The 14715-nt window shown below is 57.0% G+C and overlaps 1 protein-coding gene across 19 annotated transcripts in view; it reads right to left on the reverse strand.

The window, feature by feature from the left end:
• Positions 1-14715, reverse strand: part of NCOR2 (nuclear receptor corepressor 2) — a 221881-nt gene that overhangs the window by 78898 nt on the left and 128268 nt on the right. For 12 of the 19 annotated variants that reach the window (XM_068654331.1, XM_068654326.1, XM_068654333.1 and 9 more), the window contains 4 exons: positions 9026-9092; positions 4486-4673; positions 3234-3330; positions 1079-1257 (listed from right to left, as the gene is read on the reverse strand). In XM_068654331.1, coding sequence (XP_068510432.1) covers positions 1079-1257; positions 3234-3330; positions 4486-4673; positions 9026-9092 — 531 coding nt within the window. The remainder of the gene's footprint in view (positions 1-1078; positions 1258-3233; positions 3331-4485; positions 4674-9025; positions 9093-14715) is intronic. The other 7 variants (XM_068654328.1, XM_068654343.1, XM_068654342.1 and 4 more) reach the window with 3 other exon arrangements.

A 14715-nucleotide genomic window follows, 5' to 3' on the forward strand; every position in this document is an offset into this window, starting at 1 on the left:
TGGGTGGCTTCCTGGGCTCTTGCTGAGTGCTGTGGATCATCTAAATTACACACCGGCTGGCCACCACCACCTCGTGATCAGAGCTGTGCCCAAACACGCAGCCCGCCCGCCACACCTAACGCACTGCAACCTCCCGGGGAAGCGCCTGCTCCGTGTGTCCAGCAGAGCTCATCCTGCTGCAGGCTCAACTCCAGCTCGGTTTTTAAGGACACCTATAGCACACTGGGGGCACCCAGTACACCCCACTGCATTGTGCAACCGGTGTGAGGTGAGGGGGAGGCTGGATGTGGGGCTGAGCTGGGACCCGCGCTCGGCTGGCAGCGCAGCGATTCCCTGGGATCAGAAATCCCCAAAGCAATCCCAGTCGTTCGAGCCAAGCTGTTCTCAAGCACTGCTTGCAAACAGGAGCAAACAATGCAGAGAGAGTTTGCTGCACTCTCTGGTGTGGGAATGCAGCCATGGAAACAGCAGCTGGTGGCAAATCCTACAGGCAGCGGGACGGTGCTGAGGGAAAGCACCGGATGGAGGCTGAAACCTGAGTGGGCTGCGTGGCTTTGTTTGATGTTGGCAGCCCCGAGAATCCCCCTGGACGTGCAGGTAATCCAAAAATACCACGCTGCACGCAGCTCTGAGTTTCTCTGGCTCTGAACTTGAACTGGCTGATACAACAGGGGGAGTGAAAACAAAAAAACTTTGAGCCTTCTCCCTGCTGGGAGCAGCAGCTTCCCAGATCTCTACAGGGAGCAGGCAGAGCGAAATCACACGGGCACGAACACACCAAACGGATGCAAAGGCCTGGTGGGCAGGTTTGTGTCCACCTGCATCACCCTACCCCAGGTCCAAAGCGAACAGAGCGACAGAGGCTGCACCGCAGCACGAGCTTCTGTCTTCACACCGGGTCCCTGGGTGCGAGATGAATCCTCTGGGAACTCCCCCAGGGCACCTGCACTGGGGCTGCTCTCTGCAACCACCACGCTCTGCCTCAGCAGGCTGGGGCCGTGGCCAAAAGCAAGGCACGGGTCACATCCCGCAGCTCCCGAGGGCTACACGGAGATAGATGTCTGCGGGCTGCACTCACTTTTCGCGGAAGGTCTCCTTCTCCTGCTCGCTCCACATGTTCATCACCTGCCGGTCCTTGTAGACCTTCATGGGGTCGTCCATCAGGCCGTTCATGTTGATGAATTTCATGCGCTGCTGGTCAGCGTCGTAGAGCATGGGCGGGATGACGGCGAGCTGGCGCATCTGCTTCTCCAGGTTCTGGGGGGGGAAAAGCAGAGAGAACAGCTGGTCAGCACCGCGGGCCCGCGGGGACCGCAGGGGACAGATGTTCGAGAGGGAAGGACAGGAGGAGGAACGGGAGAACTGAAAAGCAAGCGCTAGGCAGCTTTAGTGCTGGAGTAATTGTAAATTAAACGCTGAAAGAGGCTATTGCCATCAGCCAGGAAGCAATTAATCTTTTTTTTTTTTTGGAATAAAAGGCTTTAAAGACGCGGGGTGGAAATGCCTGACTTAAGGAAAACAGCTCCTATCCGCAACGAGACGAGTCAAAGCAGCAGAGGCGCAGGGAGCAGACATCACACCCACGGCCACGTGGAGGTCCAGTCCCCTCTGAGCCGCCCGGGCAGCGGGTCAGCCCTGCAAAGCCTCCTGAAGGGTGCGCAGAGGGAGGAGACCTTTTTCTGACCCACAGGAAACCCCCCAGGATGCCTCCCGGCACAGTCTCTGCCTTTCCTCCCTCCGTTCAACCTGAAGTGTCTCTGAGCTACCCCAGGCCCCCAAAGCTCCGTTTCCACGTGCTCCGGGTTGCCCCCGGGGGTCAGGTTCCCATCGCTGACAGCATCGATCCCCCGTGAGCTCCCACCCCTCTCCTGCCAGCTGTGCAGCTGCTCTCCCACCACCCGGCCACCTCCTCCTGCCCCGTGAGCAGATCGGATGTCGCCGTGACGGGGCTGCGATTCCTTTCTTTCCTGCTAGCAGCACAGCCCGGCACACAACCTGACACCCGTGGCTCCATCCAGCTCCAGCACGAAGCCCGGAGCCCAGGCTGCACGCCAGCACGGACTGGGCACACTGGTTTCCTCAGCTATGTCCAACACGGTGGCCAAATGACGTCTCACTTGCGCTGTCCCCTACCTGAACGCTGGCTCTGCCCCTCCAGCTGTGCTGCCTGTGGTCCTTTGGCACAAATCCCCAATGTGGGGACGAAGGGGACCTCATCACCCTCCTCTGTTTGCTCTCAGCACCGTAACCCTGAGTCCTCCCTGCCACCCGGGATGGCACTCGGGACATAAATCCCAGCTGTTGACCCGGGAAGGCCAGGCCCCAAACATATTTTAATTCACAGCGAGATGTTGGTTCCCTGCAGAACACTGCCCAACCCTCCCTGCAAGCTGCCAAACTCAGCCCTCTGCTTGCCTGCTGGGACCAAGCACACAACTGCAGGACACGGGGGTGCGGGACAGACCCCACTCAACCACCTCCTCCTGAAACGCTGCCCTCAGCGTGGACACAGACACTTCTGCTCGTTTTGTCACACTCCTCACCCTCACTGGGACACCTTCCCTTTAGCCACGGGCAGCTCGGGATGCGCTGGGGGTGCAGCCCCACGCCTTCCACGTGGTTGCCTGAACTTGCTACCAGCAAGCTGCCTGCAGCCCGGCACCGTGCACAGGCAGCAAACATCTCAGCTATTGCCGGGCAATGGCTGCTCTCTCCCCTCCCGAGCGCGAAGCCATTCACTGCAGCTCGCCTCCGTGCCAAGTGAGTGGAACCCTTGTGAAACCAGATCCAAAACGAAGCCAAGGTCACGGGGATGTTTCAAGATGAATGGAGCACTCCCAGAAGATGTGGGCCAACTGGCTCACGTACAAACCATTCATTCCATAGGATTCCCCTGTGTCAGGCTGCACAGCCCATTCAAAATGCAAGGAAACAGAAAATCCCCTCTGCCCGTCAGCCGGGGCACCGGCTCCCTTCGCTTCCTACCTCCACCTGCAGCTGGAACCAAGAGCAGTGAGGTGTTTGTGGGGTGCTCAGGGTCTGATGTCCCTAAGGGGCAGTCACACACCACTAACTCCTACCTACTGGCCACCAGCTAGTAGGGAAGCCTGCCCACCCTGGAGCTGGTGGGATTTGGCATCTGATTTCACCGTGGGGCCTGGTGCTACTCCTCCTGGCCTTCCTGGAGAAGAGCAGAGTGGGAGGTAAAGAGGAGGAGAAGGGAAGAGCCTCACCTCTTGTTCTGAGAGCCCATCAATGATTTCTGACACCTCGTGTTCACTGCGCGCAGCCGACATGGAGAGCCCTCCGCTGCCCCTCTGTCCTACCCTGCTGGGAAAGGGCAAGGAACATTCAGAAACTGGTGCTCTGCTTGGTGCTGTGCTCCACGCCAAACACCCCCCGTGCCCCTCGTTCCTCACCTGTGCCATCAGCCACCTCCTGCATGGCTACCACGGGACATTTCCCACCCAACCAGGCCCTCCCACCGTATTTTCTCATGCCCACTTCATCGCCCCACAGCATAGCACAAAGGTGCCAGTGCCAGGACTGAGCAACCAGCACTGTGCTGCTGTGTCAGGTTTGCAAATGCTGCAGGAACGCTGAAATCAAGGTCAGCCAGCAGCATCTACCTCCCATCCTGGATCACCCGACATAACAGCCACGTGTCCCAAGCAATTCAAACTTTTCTCATTAAGCAGGTACAAATTTAAAACAATTGTCAGTACCATTTGTCCCCTTCTCTTTGAGATAAAATAAAGCCACGAATTAGGAATTTTTCATGCATCCAGCTGCTTGCGGGGCACAAGGCAGTGATGGACACGAGCAGCTGGATTCTGCACAGCAGGTGTCCCTGGGCTGGAGTGGGAAGGACGGGGAGTTTTCAGCAAGAAGGGTGGGGATCACAAAACTGCAGCTCCTGGCAGGAAACAACGTGACCTCAGCTGTGCTTTCAGTGAGGAGGAGAAAATGGAGAGGGGGGACAGCAGAGACAGGGACACCCCTTTCAGGGAGACGCTGCTCCTTTCATAGCATCTGCAGTCGTTCCTATAACCTCTGCAGATGTTTCTTCCTCCTGCCCACGCTCCCATCAAAGCACGAGCGTGTTTCAAATCCCTGACATGACCAAATCCATCTGCAAGCCTCGTACATCGTCATTTGGGCTTAGCAATGAGGAACTAATTAGTGCCATCCCAGTCAGGTGGCCAGAAAAGGGAGCTGCCTCTGTGCTCTGCTGCAGCCAGCCGGGAAATCAGCAGCCAGGGGAGCGGGCAGCCACATTCCTGACATTTTTTCTCCTGCTGGAGCTGCTCCGAGCTGCCCTGGGGAAAAAGCAGCGAGTGACTTGTCTGCTGGCTCCTGCACTTGGTGTGTCCTAGAGTTATGGGACCAGAAGGGGAGAAATGGGACTGACAGCCATCCCAGCCCGTCCTCCCGCCGACAAACAAAAGAGAAAGGCTGTCCGATACCGGCCCAGCCCCTTCCTACCGCTTCTCCTCTAACCTCTGCATGCGCTCTTGCAGTTCCCGCTGCTTCCGGATCTCTGGGAATTGCTTCTCATAGTATTCCCGCACTTTGCTCTCCTTGGCACGGCGCCGCGGGTTATTTTCGATGCGCTCCACTTTCTTTTCCCAGGCCTCCATCAGCTGGTCATAGCGCTGGCAAAACTTCTGTTCCTGGAAGGGCAGAGCGAGAGGGAGGTCAGGAGATGTGCCTGGAGAGGGCAGCTCCTCAAAGCCCTTCCCTCGATGGCTGAGCGTGAGTCACAGTGCTGGGAGAAACACGGGTTAGCAGGACACGGGCACGCTCCGGGGGCTGGGGCCAGCCCAAGGGCAGATTGGCAGTCCAGCCCATCGGGTGCCCTCAGGCTTTTCCCTCCCATGCCCAAGATTTTTGGTAAAAACAAAAGCGTGACTTTGCTCACCCACCACCCCTTCTGCTGAGCATCCTCCGACACCCTGAGTGCTTGATTCAGCAGCCAGAGCCCCAGCGAAACTCCTCTGCAGCTCCACTACGGGCTGCTCCCGAGTCCACGGAGCTGAGCTCCACACACATCTCAGCAGATGGACGGGGAGCTCGAGCACAGCACAGCTTGCTGTTCCCAAAGCACTGGGCGCAGGCACAGTGAGGGCTGTGCTCCCAGAGGCGCTGTGCTCAGACTCATCCTCACCGGCTGGAGGTTTGGAAAGAAAAAGCTTTTAAATGTGCACGGAACCCTCCTGCTGCAGTCAGTGAGACAGTGTGATTTCACGGCACTAAGGATTAGCTCTCAGATGCTAATGTGTGGTTTAATATTATTACTAGCAACGTTGTTGGGATGCAGCACGTGCCTGGCATGGCCCCGTCCTTATTACTATCATCAGAGCTCACGCGATGCCTTCTGCATTATCACCGCTTCCAAACGCTTAAAGCAAAACCCTCTGGGTGGGTTGGAGATCTCTGATGCCAGATAAAAACCTCCAAGGTACTGCAGCGCGGGGGCAAGGCGGTGGAGGGAAACAGACCCCAAAGATCTGGGCTTCCTGGCAAGGATTTGTGCCCGAGGCTGCGCAGGCTGCAAGCAGGGCGTGCGCACACCGCCCGCCCACAGCACCGCGGCTCCGAAGGCACCCGCCTCAACTTCCCCAACGTCAGGCAGCGACAGAGCTGTCATTTAGGAGACGCCACCTCCTCCCCTGGCCACAGCTCGCCGTGCCGGGGAGAGGTTTGCAGTGGCAGCACGGACGGGCAACCCCTGCCACCCACACACAGCAGCGCTGGCACTCAGCGCCACGGCGCGGTGGCAGCCAGCCCTTGGCCGCGGTGCCCTCGGCTCCTGCACCCCACACTCCAACCATGTTCCTCCCCAGGGGTTTTTGGGGGACAGACAGGTACCCAGAGCTTTAAAATGCTGTTTGCAGCACAAACTGAGCCTTCCTGCACTGCCAGATGAGGTGGCCTCGAGCTGCTCTGCCTTGCCGTGGCCAGCCCGTGTGCCCGAGGTGCCTGCAGTGCCGTGCCCCCGCCCCGTGCCACGAGGGACGCTCACGTGAAAGCAGCTGGGCAAGCAGAGGGGATTTTAAGGTTTCGTTCTGAGCGAAGCAAGTGCCTTGCAGGCCCCAAATCAGGAAGCGAAAGCAGATGGCGCTTTGCAAAATAATCAATGGCAAACCCCAGGTTGCCTCCCTCCCCCTGCACTCCTGAGCTGAGTCCGCGGGCTGGTTTCAGGAGCCGCCGGCGCGTTAGTCACCGCGGCAGCACCGGGGCGAATCGAGATTTCAAAGAAATAAAACTCATCTCTCGCCGCCACCAGCCTACGGCTGGAGGGAAGTCCGGTGCCACAGGACTTCCCAGATGCACCCTGCTCTCGTCTCACTCTCTTAGCAACCAGAATAAAAAAAAAAAAAAAAAGAAAAAAAAGCAGGGTGAGGTTAAACCCACCAAAAGGATGGAAACGCCCAGTTTCAGCCCAGGAGGCAGCTGGGTGACCCCGAGCCAAGTGGATTTGTTGTGCCACGGCCCCAGGCACCAGCAGCAACAACTGGTGCTGCTCCCATCCTGGCTCACGGGCTCAGCCCAGGCATCCAGGGCCTGGCTGTGGCCCAAGCAGACCCATCCTGTGATCCTACAGCCTCCTGGGGGCAGTTCTCAGGGCACTCCGGACAGGCAAAGCACCTCCAAACCCTGGGGTGATGCACACTAACCCTCTGCCCCCAGATCAATTAATTCCCACAGCACGGGGGAATCGCAGCTGCTGCATTTTCACCCCTCCCGAATGACAAACGAGAGCTCCCATCCTGCCAGCACTGCTGCAGCCTCTCGCTTTCGGAGCATCGCGTTTGGGAAGAGGATAAAAATACCCCGCAGGGTTTACCGAGCCGGGGCGCCGGGAGGCAGCTGGTGGCCGGGAGCCAGCCTTGCTCCGGCCCCACAGAGCCTGGGGACGCCGAGTTCACCCAGGACAAGGGCTCGGGGAGGGTTTATTTTAGCTTCCTTGATGCAATTTGTTATTCAGAGGCCCCTTACAGCACTCTGTGCCCAGGTTTTCGCAGCTCTAGCACCAGGAGAGGCTCCTGGGTCAGGCACTTCAGGAGCAGGAGCACCTCATCCTTCTCCAAGCCAGCGCGTCCACTCCCAAAAAAAACACCCGCGCCGGCTCCTGGCCTCGGCGCTCCCTCTCCTCCCCTTCCCGGCTCATCCTCCCACCAGCCTCTCCATCCCACGAGCGGTGGCGAGCCAAATGGGCCCTGCCACGCTGAGCTAAAAGCGGGTGAGTAGTAACGCTGCCGTAGCAGCTGAAGGCAGGCTGCAGGCTGCGCCAAGCCTGCCCGCAGCCCACGCGCCCGCAGCTCCTCAGTGGGGAGGAGAAGAGCGAGGGTGGCAGGAGGAGCTGCTCCAATCCTACACCAGCCCCACCGTTCGGCTTCCCCGCTTGATGGAGATAAACCTTCTGTGTCCAGAAGGGCTCCCTGTGCCCTGCTCTCACTGCAGCATCACCGATTTGGTAGGAAATAAAAAGCTTTTGCTGCGCCGACCCTGGTGGAGCAAGAGGAATCCTTGTGGGCTCCTCCGGGGGGGCTCTCGTGGCCGAACCCAGGGGTGTGCTCAGCCCCTGCTCCAGCTGGCCCCGGGCAGTGGCAAGGCAGCAGCAAGGGCAAGAGCCAGCAAGGAAGGCTGGCACGTCGATGGGCTTTGCTAAAAATAGGGCCCGCTACAAAATAGGCAGAAAAATAGCTAAGCACACCCGTTCTGCAAACAGCATCAGCAAATGTGTGCGCTCTGCAAATTCAGCAACCTTCTGTTGCCTGTTCTGTAGAATAGGCAAAACGCTTCCCTAAACTGAAAAATCCCCTTTCAAGGACACTGAATAAACCGGCTGGCAGAAATTCACCTATTTTGCATGACAGGCGACTTGACTGCAGGCCGTATTTCAGGAACCGTGCTCCTGCAGCCTAACTACACCTCTCCCCCCAGCTCCTTGATATTCACAGCAGCCTCAGTCTTGCTTCGGCACAGCTCCCGTTTGGTTCCCTTCTGGTTCCAGTAAAGGACAGCCAGCTCTGCCCCGAGGAAGGGGACACCGACCCTCTGCCCACCGCTGCAGGTCCTGGAGCAGTGCCAGAGAAACCAGCACCAAAGGAAATCCTCCAACCCACAACATTTGCACCTTCAGACCCTGACGCTGGCACCTGAGTCCGACCCAGCACAGACACACATCGGGAAGCGGTGCTGGCACCTTGCAGGTGAACCCAAAGCCCTGCGTGGTGAGCTGAATCACCCGCCGTGCTCGTAAACAGCGAGACACCACAAAATCCACCCCGCGCTTCCCGGCTGGGGTCGTTGGTTGCTTCTGACATTTCCCCTCCTTCGTGCAGCACAACCAGGCAGCTGCTTTCGGCTTCCAGCTCCCGCTGGCAGCAGGCAACTGGCAGCACCGAAAACAGCAATTCTATAAATCCCACTTGAACTTTCTCCTCTAATTGCTAGGGCCCTGGAACAGCGCTCTGAAGTCTCCTACCAACACCCACCTTCCCCCTGACACAACCAAAAACCCCCTCCTGGAAGGATGCTGGAAGCGATCTTGCAGGCAGGGCTGTCCAGAAATGACCTGCCCAGGGCCCGGTTTTGTTCTGAACCACAAATTCCTAGAACATCGCTCGGTGACCAGAGGCAGCTCAGCCTCCTGATCGTTTATCAGAAGCGGAGCCAGCTTCTTTCACGAATCTCTCAGGGTTCAATTACTCACAAAACAGACATTTACCCTAGGAAAAGTCACTCTGAGATCGCTGTGCTCCCCCGTGATGGAGCCAACCCCGTGTGCGTGCTCCGTGCGGGGTGCTCGTGGAGGGAGGTGCTGCACGCAGCAGGGCCGGGGACCTCTCCTTTACGTCCGAGTTGCTGTTAGCATCAGAGATGCCACGGCAAGGAAAAAGACAATGCAGCAGACAAAGTGCTCAGCGGGTCTCTGCTGGAAAAATCCCTTTCCTTTCTGACATAATGAATTACGCTGCTTTAAACTCATAAAGCGGGGTACGCAGGAATCACTTACCCACTGCTTGCGAGCATGATTTCTCCTCTTAAAGTACAAAATTAACTTTTTCCGCATTGCCTGGTTTCTGGAAGAGAAAAAAAAAAAAAAAAAGATGAGATCTGGTTAATGAGTGGGCTAAAATTCGACGCCAGGCACTCCCAGCTCAGCCAGGAGGTCACAAAGCCGCTTCCACCTTAGCTTGGAGCCAAACCAACGTCAGAGCAGCGAACGCGGTTATCTGGGGACCTTGCGCCAGCTTTATGGAAAGATCAACAAACTCTCGAACACGAGGAGCACCGACCACGTCTGCTGGCGAAACCAGGACCAAGGTTGAGAGCTAAGCTCATAAAATCCCAATTCTGCTAGCAGTTACCGTGCGCTCAGCACGGATCAGAGTCCCAACAGCACCTGGTGGCCGTCGCACGCCACCCAGGGCAGGGGCACGAAGGCTGGGACGTGAGGGCGATGCCTTCTCCCTGCCTCCACCTCAAGAAAACAACTTTTCCCTCCTGTTTCCTCCTGTGCTTGAGCTTACAAAGGCTAACGGGGCATCGGCGAAGCAACACAGACACACACACACACCCCAGGGTTATTCACCCCGGGCACCGCCGTGCTGATAGGGAGGCCGGGTTGCAGCAGTGCTGGCAGCAAATATCTCCTGACCTCTTGCTTGCTTGGAGCCGTGCCTAACAAAGCTGCAAACAAACCAGCCAGGAAAGTCCGGCCACTTGCAGAAGTGTGACCTCAAGAGAGAAACCAGCCGCTACGACCACAACCGAGCCAGCGTCTGCCCAGACACCTCCTCGGTTTCTTCTTCTTTCTGCTTTTTCAAGTTAGCACGAAACGCTCTTGCAGAAGAGAAACACCCACCGAAGCAGCGAGGTGCTGGAGAAGCTGCACGAAACCGAGAGCTGAGCTGGTGCAGTTGTTCCTGTTACAGTCACAGCAATAAAATCTCTAGGTTAAAGGTAGGGAGCGGGGACAAAGGAGTTTCCTGAAGTCTTTCCTCCGGATTAGAGGCAGAGCTGCAGCGTGTAATTACTGGCCAGGAGCTTAGCAGCATCACGCAGGCACGTTCTGCGGGATTTAGCACAACGAAAACACACCCTCACCGACCCCTCAGTTCCCTCCCTGGCTGGGAACAAGAAGCACCCTCCTCTCCCCCTGCATCCCTAAACGTAGCCTCCACGATCTGTTGAGCAAGGGCTCGGATAGCAAACCTCGTCCTCCCATTCCATTTCAGAAATCAAAGGGGCATTGATCATCGGGGGGGGGGGGGGGGGGAAGCTAATAAACCCTCAGACGGGCACGTTCTGCCTCTGCTCTTTTTCGACGGTACGCTTACAAAGGCCCCACTGTTGCTCCAGGCTGCACTGCAAAGATCAGAGGCCACCTCATTGGGCATATTAACAAATATCACTGCCAAGGGCTGCTTCTCCCTGCTGGATCGCACAATGCCACTGTCTTTTGTCTCTGTCTGTGTGGCACCATCCTCCGAGGAGCCGCAGAGCGGCTTGGCAGGCAAGGGGCTGAGCGAAACCTCACTGCTGAGCTCTGGGAGAACGGCAATCACTTGCCCTAAACACTTAGGGAAACTGAGGCACCCGCAGGCTCTCCTCCCCTGGCTCCTTGCGTGCTCCTGTGTCCTGTTGTGCCCGGCGAGATTTCTCCTCTGGCTCCAGCGCTGCACGGTGCCGCAGCGGGCAGCCGGCCCTTCTGCAGGGACCCGGCTGATGGATTTCATTCCAAGGCTTTAGTTCTGTGTGAGAAAGCTCCAACAGGAGCCCGTGCCCAAAAGACACATTCCCATTGTTTGCTTGTTTATTCCAACTCCGATGGAAACTCTGCTGGAGCGATGCTCCTGGCGGTAACTTGGGCACAGCCCTGGGCTGACTCCTGAGATGCGCCTCCCTCCTGGGCTCCTGTCAATTTGGGGTACTAAAACAGCCTGAAGCACGAAAAAATTGACAACCAAAAGGCAAACTAAAAGGTGCCTGGCTTGTAACGCTCTTTTACATGTTTTTGTGACTATTACAGCAACCCCACCACTTTTAAAGCCCTCATTGCTCAGCACAGAGCCCAGCACTGCTCCCCGCGGGGCGCAGCCCCGTGCTGCACATCGTGCCCACACACAACAGAGCAAACCCACCCAGCAGCAAACTGCTCACCCCTTTCCTCCTCGCCCCACCAGCACAAGCGAAGCCCAGCGATGGGTTATAGGAGAAGGATTTGGCCCTGGAAGGGCCAGCACAGCCAAATCAATTCCTGCCCTTCACGTGCCAGCCCAGGAGCGGTGCGGGACTTTGACACCGCTGCTGGATCCGCCGCAGGAGCCTGCAGCAGGCAGGAGAGTAAGGGAGGAAAATCAGGAGCTCGTACACAGCTGATGCATTGCCTTGAGTTTTGCATCATGGCTGACCTTGGGAGTGCTAATAGAGACAAAGATTTAATGGCTCTGCAGCTGTAAAAATGGGGAATGCCTTGAACGCCCGTGGATGTTTACCCCTGCCAAGGCTGAAACAATCAAGGAGTGATTAAAAACAACAACCACCCCCTGCTAAGTACCCGAAATGTTTTTGCCACTTTATCTTTTCTTTTTTTTTTTTTTTTTTTTGCATAAGGTCAACCTCTGAAAGGTTAATAAAATCTCGGTAAATATAAATAGGCTTCACAGTTTATCTTGCTACATGTGCTGCTGTTACTTAGAAACCATTTGCAGGGAGGTTAATTCAGGCCACACGTCTCCGAAGCACACGCTGTGCTCCCTGGGCGAATCAAACGGGGAAAGAAAATTCCTGCGGCACAGCCAGGGAAGGTAAAGGCTGTCTGCTGGTAGCCCTGCACAGACACAACCAGCGTGGAGCAGCCTGTCGGAAAGGTCGCTCTTGCAGCGTGCCAACCTTCCTTCACCATCCTCAGCGGATGCCTGAATCCTTCCAAATCCCCGCCTGAGGCTTGCCAGTGTGGAAGAAAAGCAGCGCATCTGGAGACCTGGCTGGCTTGGAGAAACCACGCAGTCCGCAGGCAGAGGGAAGGGAGGCTCCTTAGATAAAGCAACAGTGACTCTTGTGGGCAGCTTCAAGTACTGCTGTGCTGCACAAGACCCACGTCACACACACCAGGGCAGGCTGAAGCGCTCGGGTCCCTGTCCCGTGTGCAGCTGCTGCGGCAAAAGGAACCAGGCTGGGATGGACACAGCCCGCTGGCAAGCTGGGTTTTGGGGCTGCCAGGTGGCACATCCACGTCTTCGTACGTGATAGCCCTCGATGCAGCTCCCTTCTGTAAACTTGTCTCACAAACATTAGTGTTTCTGCTCTCCCCGCTAGCCCGGAGCTGCTGCTGCTCTCAGAGTGCTCTCCCAGCTCCCCAAGGATCTTGGTCCCCGCTGCTGGTGAGCTCAAGCAGCGATAAATCCCCTTCCATCCCTGCCGGGAATAGAAAGCCCAGCCTGCCATGGAGGCTGTGGGTGATTTCGGATATTTCACACCGGGGCCCGTTTGTTTCCATGCCCAGTGTGGAGGCAGCTCTGGAGGCAAACCGCCCAATTCAGAGGCTGTGTGCAAGCTGGATGAGCCCAGCAAGAACCCTGGTCCCACCAGTCCCCAGCACCTTCCCACGAGCAGCAGGGACAGAAGGAACCAGAGGCTCAACCAGTTAAACCAAACCGGGAGCGTGCTGCTCGAGCGTCACCCGCCACCGGTGCAGGAAGCGAGATTCGGGTATCTGTAATTTGGGGTGTGCCTCAAGGACTGCACGTCCTTGCGTAACTCTTCCTCGTCCCACAGCCCCGCTGACCTCGCTGGTGGGTCCCACACCTCAGCAGGGTTCTCAGAGCCGACCTCCAACCCACCAAGTGCCCAACAAAAAGCCCATCTCATCTCCCCCCCCCTAAGCAAAGCCGGGAGCCCCGTGGAAGCCGCCGCTTCCACCTTAACGGCCTTGGCGCAAGGTTGCTTTTGTTTTTTTGGCTTTCACAATGGGGCCAGTCAAGGAGAGAAACTGTAACTCTGACTTCTGAGTCACTTGGCTCGGGTCCTCATGAATTACTTGGCTGCGAGCCTTCTGGGGGTTGCAGCCTCGTAAGGATGTGCGCAGCCGCACGCGCGGCGGTGCCGGCGGAGGTGCGCGCAGGCGCTGCCGAGGCGCCGGGGTGAGACTGCCGAGGACACAAAGGGCCCACGAACTGCGGCACACCTGCCCAGGAGACCTTGGGCCAGGGCGAGAGGAGATGAAAGGAAGTCTGCTATTTGATCAGAACTAATCACGGGTATTTAATTACCCAGGGACGTCTTTCATCAGCCAGCCAGTGCAAACAGAGTCGGGATCAAGCCTGCAAAGAGCGACGGGAAGGAGGCCGCCAGCAGCTGGCAAACCCATTGTACGGCGAGATTTATCGTGCGGGGCCAGAAACGGAGAAGCCTCCTGGCAACTCGACCCAAACAAAGCATTGCCAGCGAGACTGCAGATCTTAAATCACAGGACCCGCAGAGCACAGCAAGAACGCTCCAAGGTTAACCCAGACAAGGGAGCAGCGCGGGCACACGTAGAGATGTCGAGATGTCTGTGTCCCTGGTGGCAACGCTGGGAGCGGGGTGCCAAGCCTTAATGCTGGCAGCAGGGTGCCGAGCCCTGCTGAGAGGGCAGGGAGCAGGATGTCCTTTCCATGGGTGGCTGCACTCAGTCGTTCCCTCGCTCTGAAATGGCCGGGGCGCAGCGATGCAGCGTCACCTGTTAGCCCACAGGCAGGTCACGTTCCTGGAAAACGAACTGTTCAGAGCTTTCTTGCAACATTCAGGAGCTCTTTCTGGGGAAGAAAAGCGAAGCAGATCTTCAGTTAATTCGCCTTGGAGCGTTTTGATGGGCTAAACCAAGAGCACCCTGATGCTGCTGAGAAGGCAGTGGTGGAGGTAGGCAGCCGGTCATGCAGCCAGCAACCCGCAGCTGTGCCTAGAAACTAGTCAGAGGAAGAAGCCATCCAGAGGTCTGCCAGCTTCCTAAATCATGTCCTGCAGGCCCATGATGCGTTCAGATTTGAAGGCCCGAAGTCATCACCGTAATTCATCCACATGTGAAAAAGTTGGTGCTGGTGATTCACCCGGCAGCTCCGAGGGCAGCGAGACTGCTGCGCTCCAAGGAGGGGGCGCCTTGGTGACACAGCCTGGCAGGTCCCTGCGGTGCCACCCCCTCATGAAGATGCTCCCAGCGAGATGCCCAAACGCCTCCCTCGGACAGCGGGTACAGCCACGGCCATGGCTTTGAACGTCAGGTTGGAAATTCCTGCCCTGCCTCTTTAGTGCCTAGGAGCTTAGGACCAACAGGAGACAAACCCAAGCGAGTGCAGAAGCACTTCTGGACATGGGTTGGACACATTTGATGCCTTTGCCTCCCCTTGAAGCCCAAGCATTTCAGGATAGTCCATGCAAGAGAACCATGGACTGGCAAGAGCAACAAGCAGAAGGCTGCAGGATGGCTCCGTCCTTTAGAAATTCATCACAAGGAAATGCTCCTGCCCTGGTACGTGCAAATAGAGAATAAAAGAGATGAGAAACCTTGAATGGGATGAGCGGGGAGCTGCTAGGTGAATTTCTAATGAGGAAAATGTCTACAAGCTCTAATAAAAAGAGCTGAAAGAGAATGCATTAGTAATTGCAGGGTTTGGAAGAGCATTTGTGTTACATGTCAGGCTTTTACTATGAATTTAGAGGCAA

Source organism: Anas acuta, chromosome 17 (assembly GCF_963932015.1).
Source record: "Anas acuta chromosome 17, bAnaAcu1.1, whole genome shotgun sequence".
NCBI lineage: Eukaryota > Metazoa > Chordata > Aves > Anseriformes > Anatidae > Anas > Anas acuta.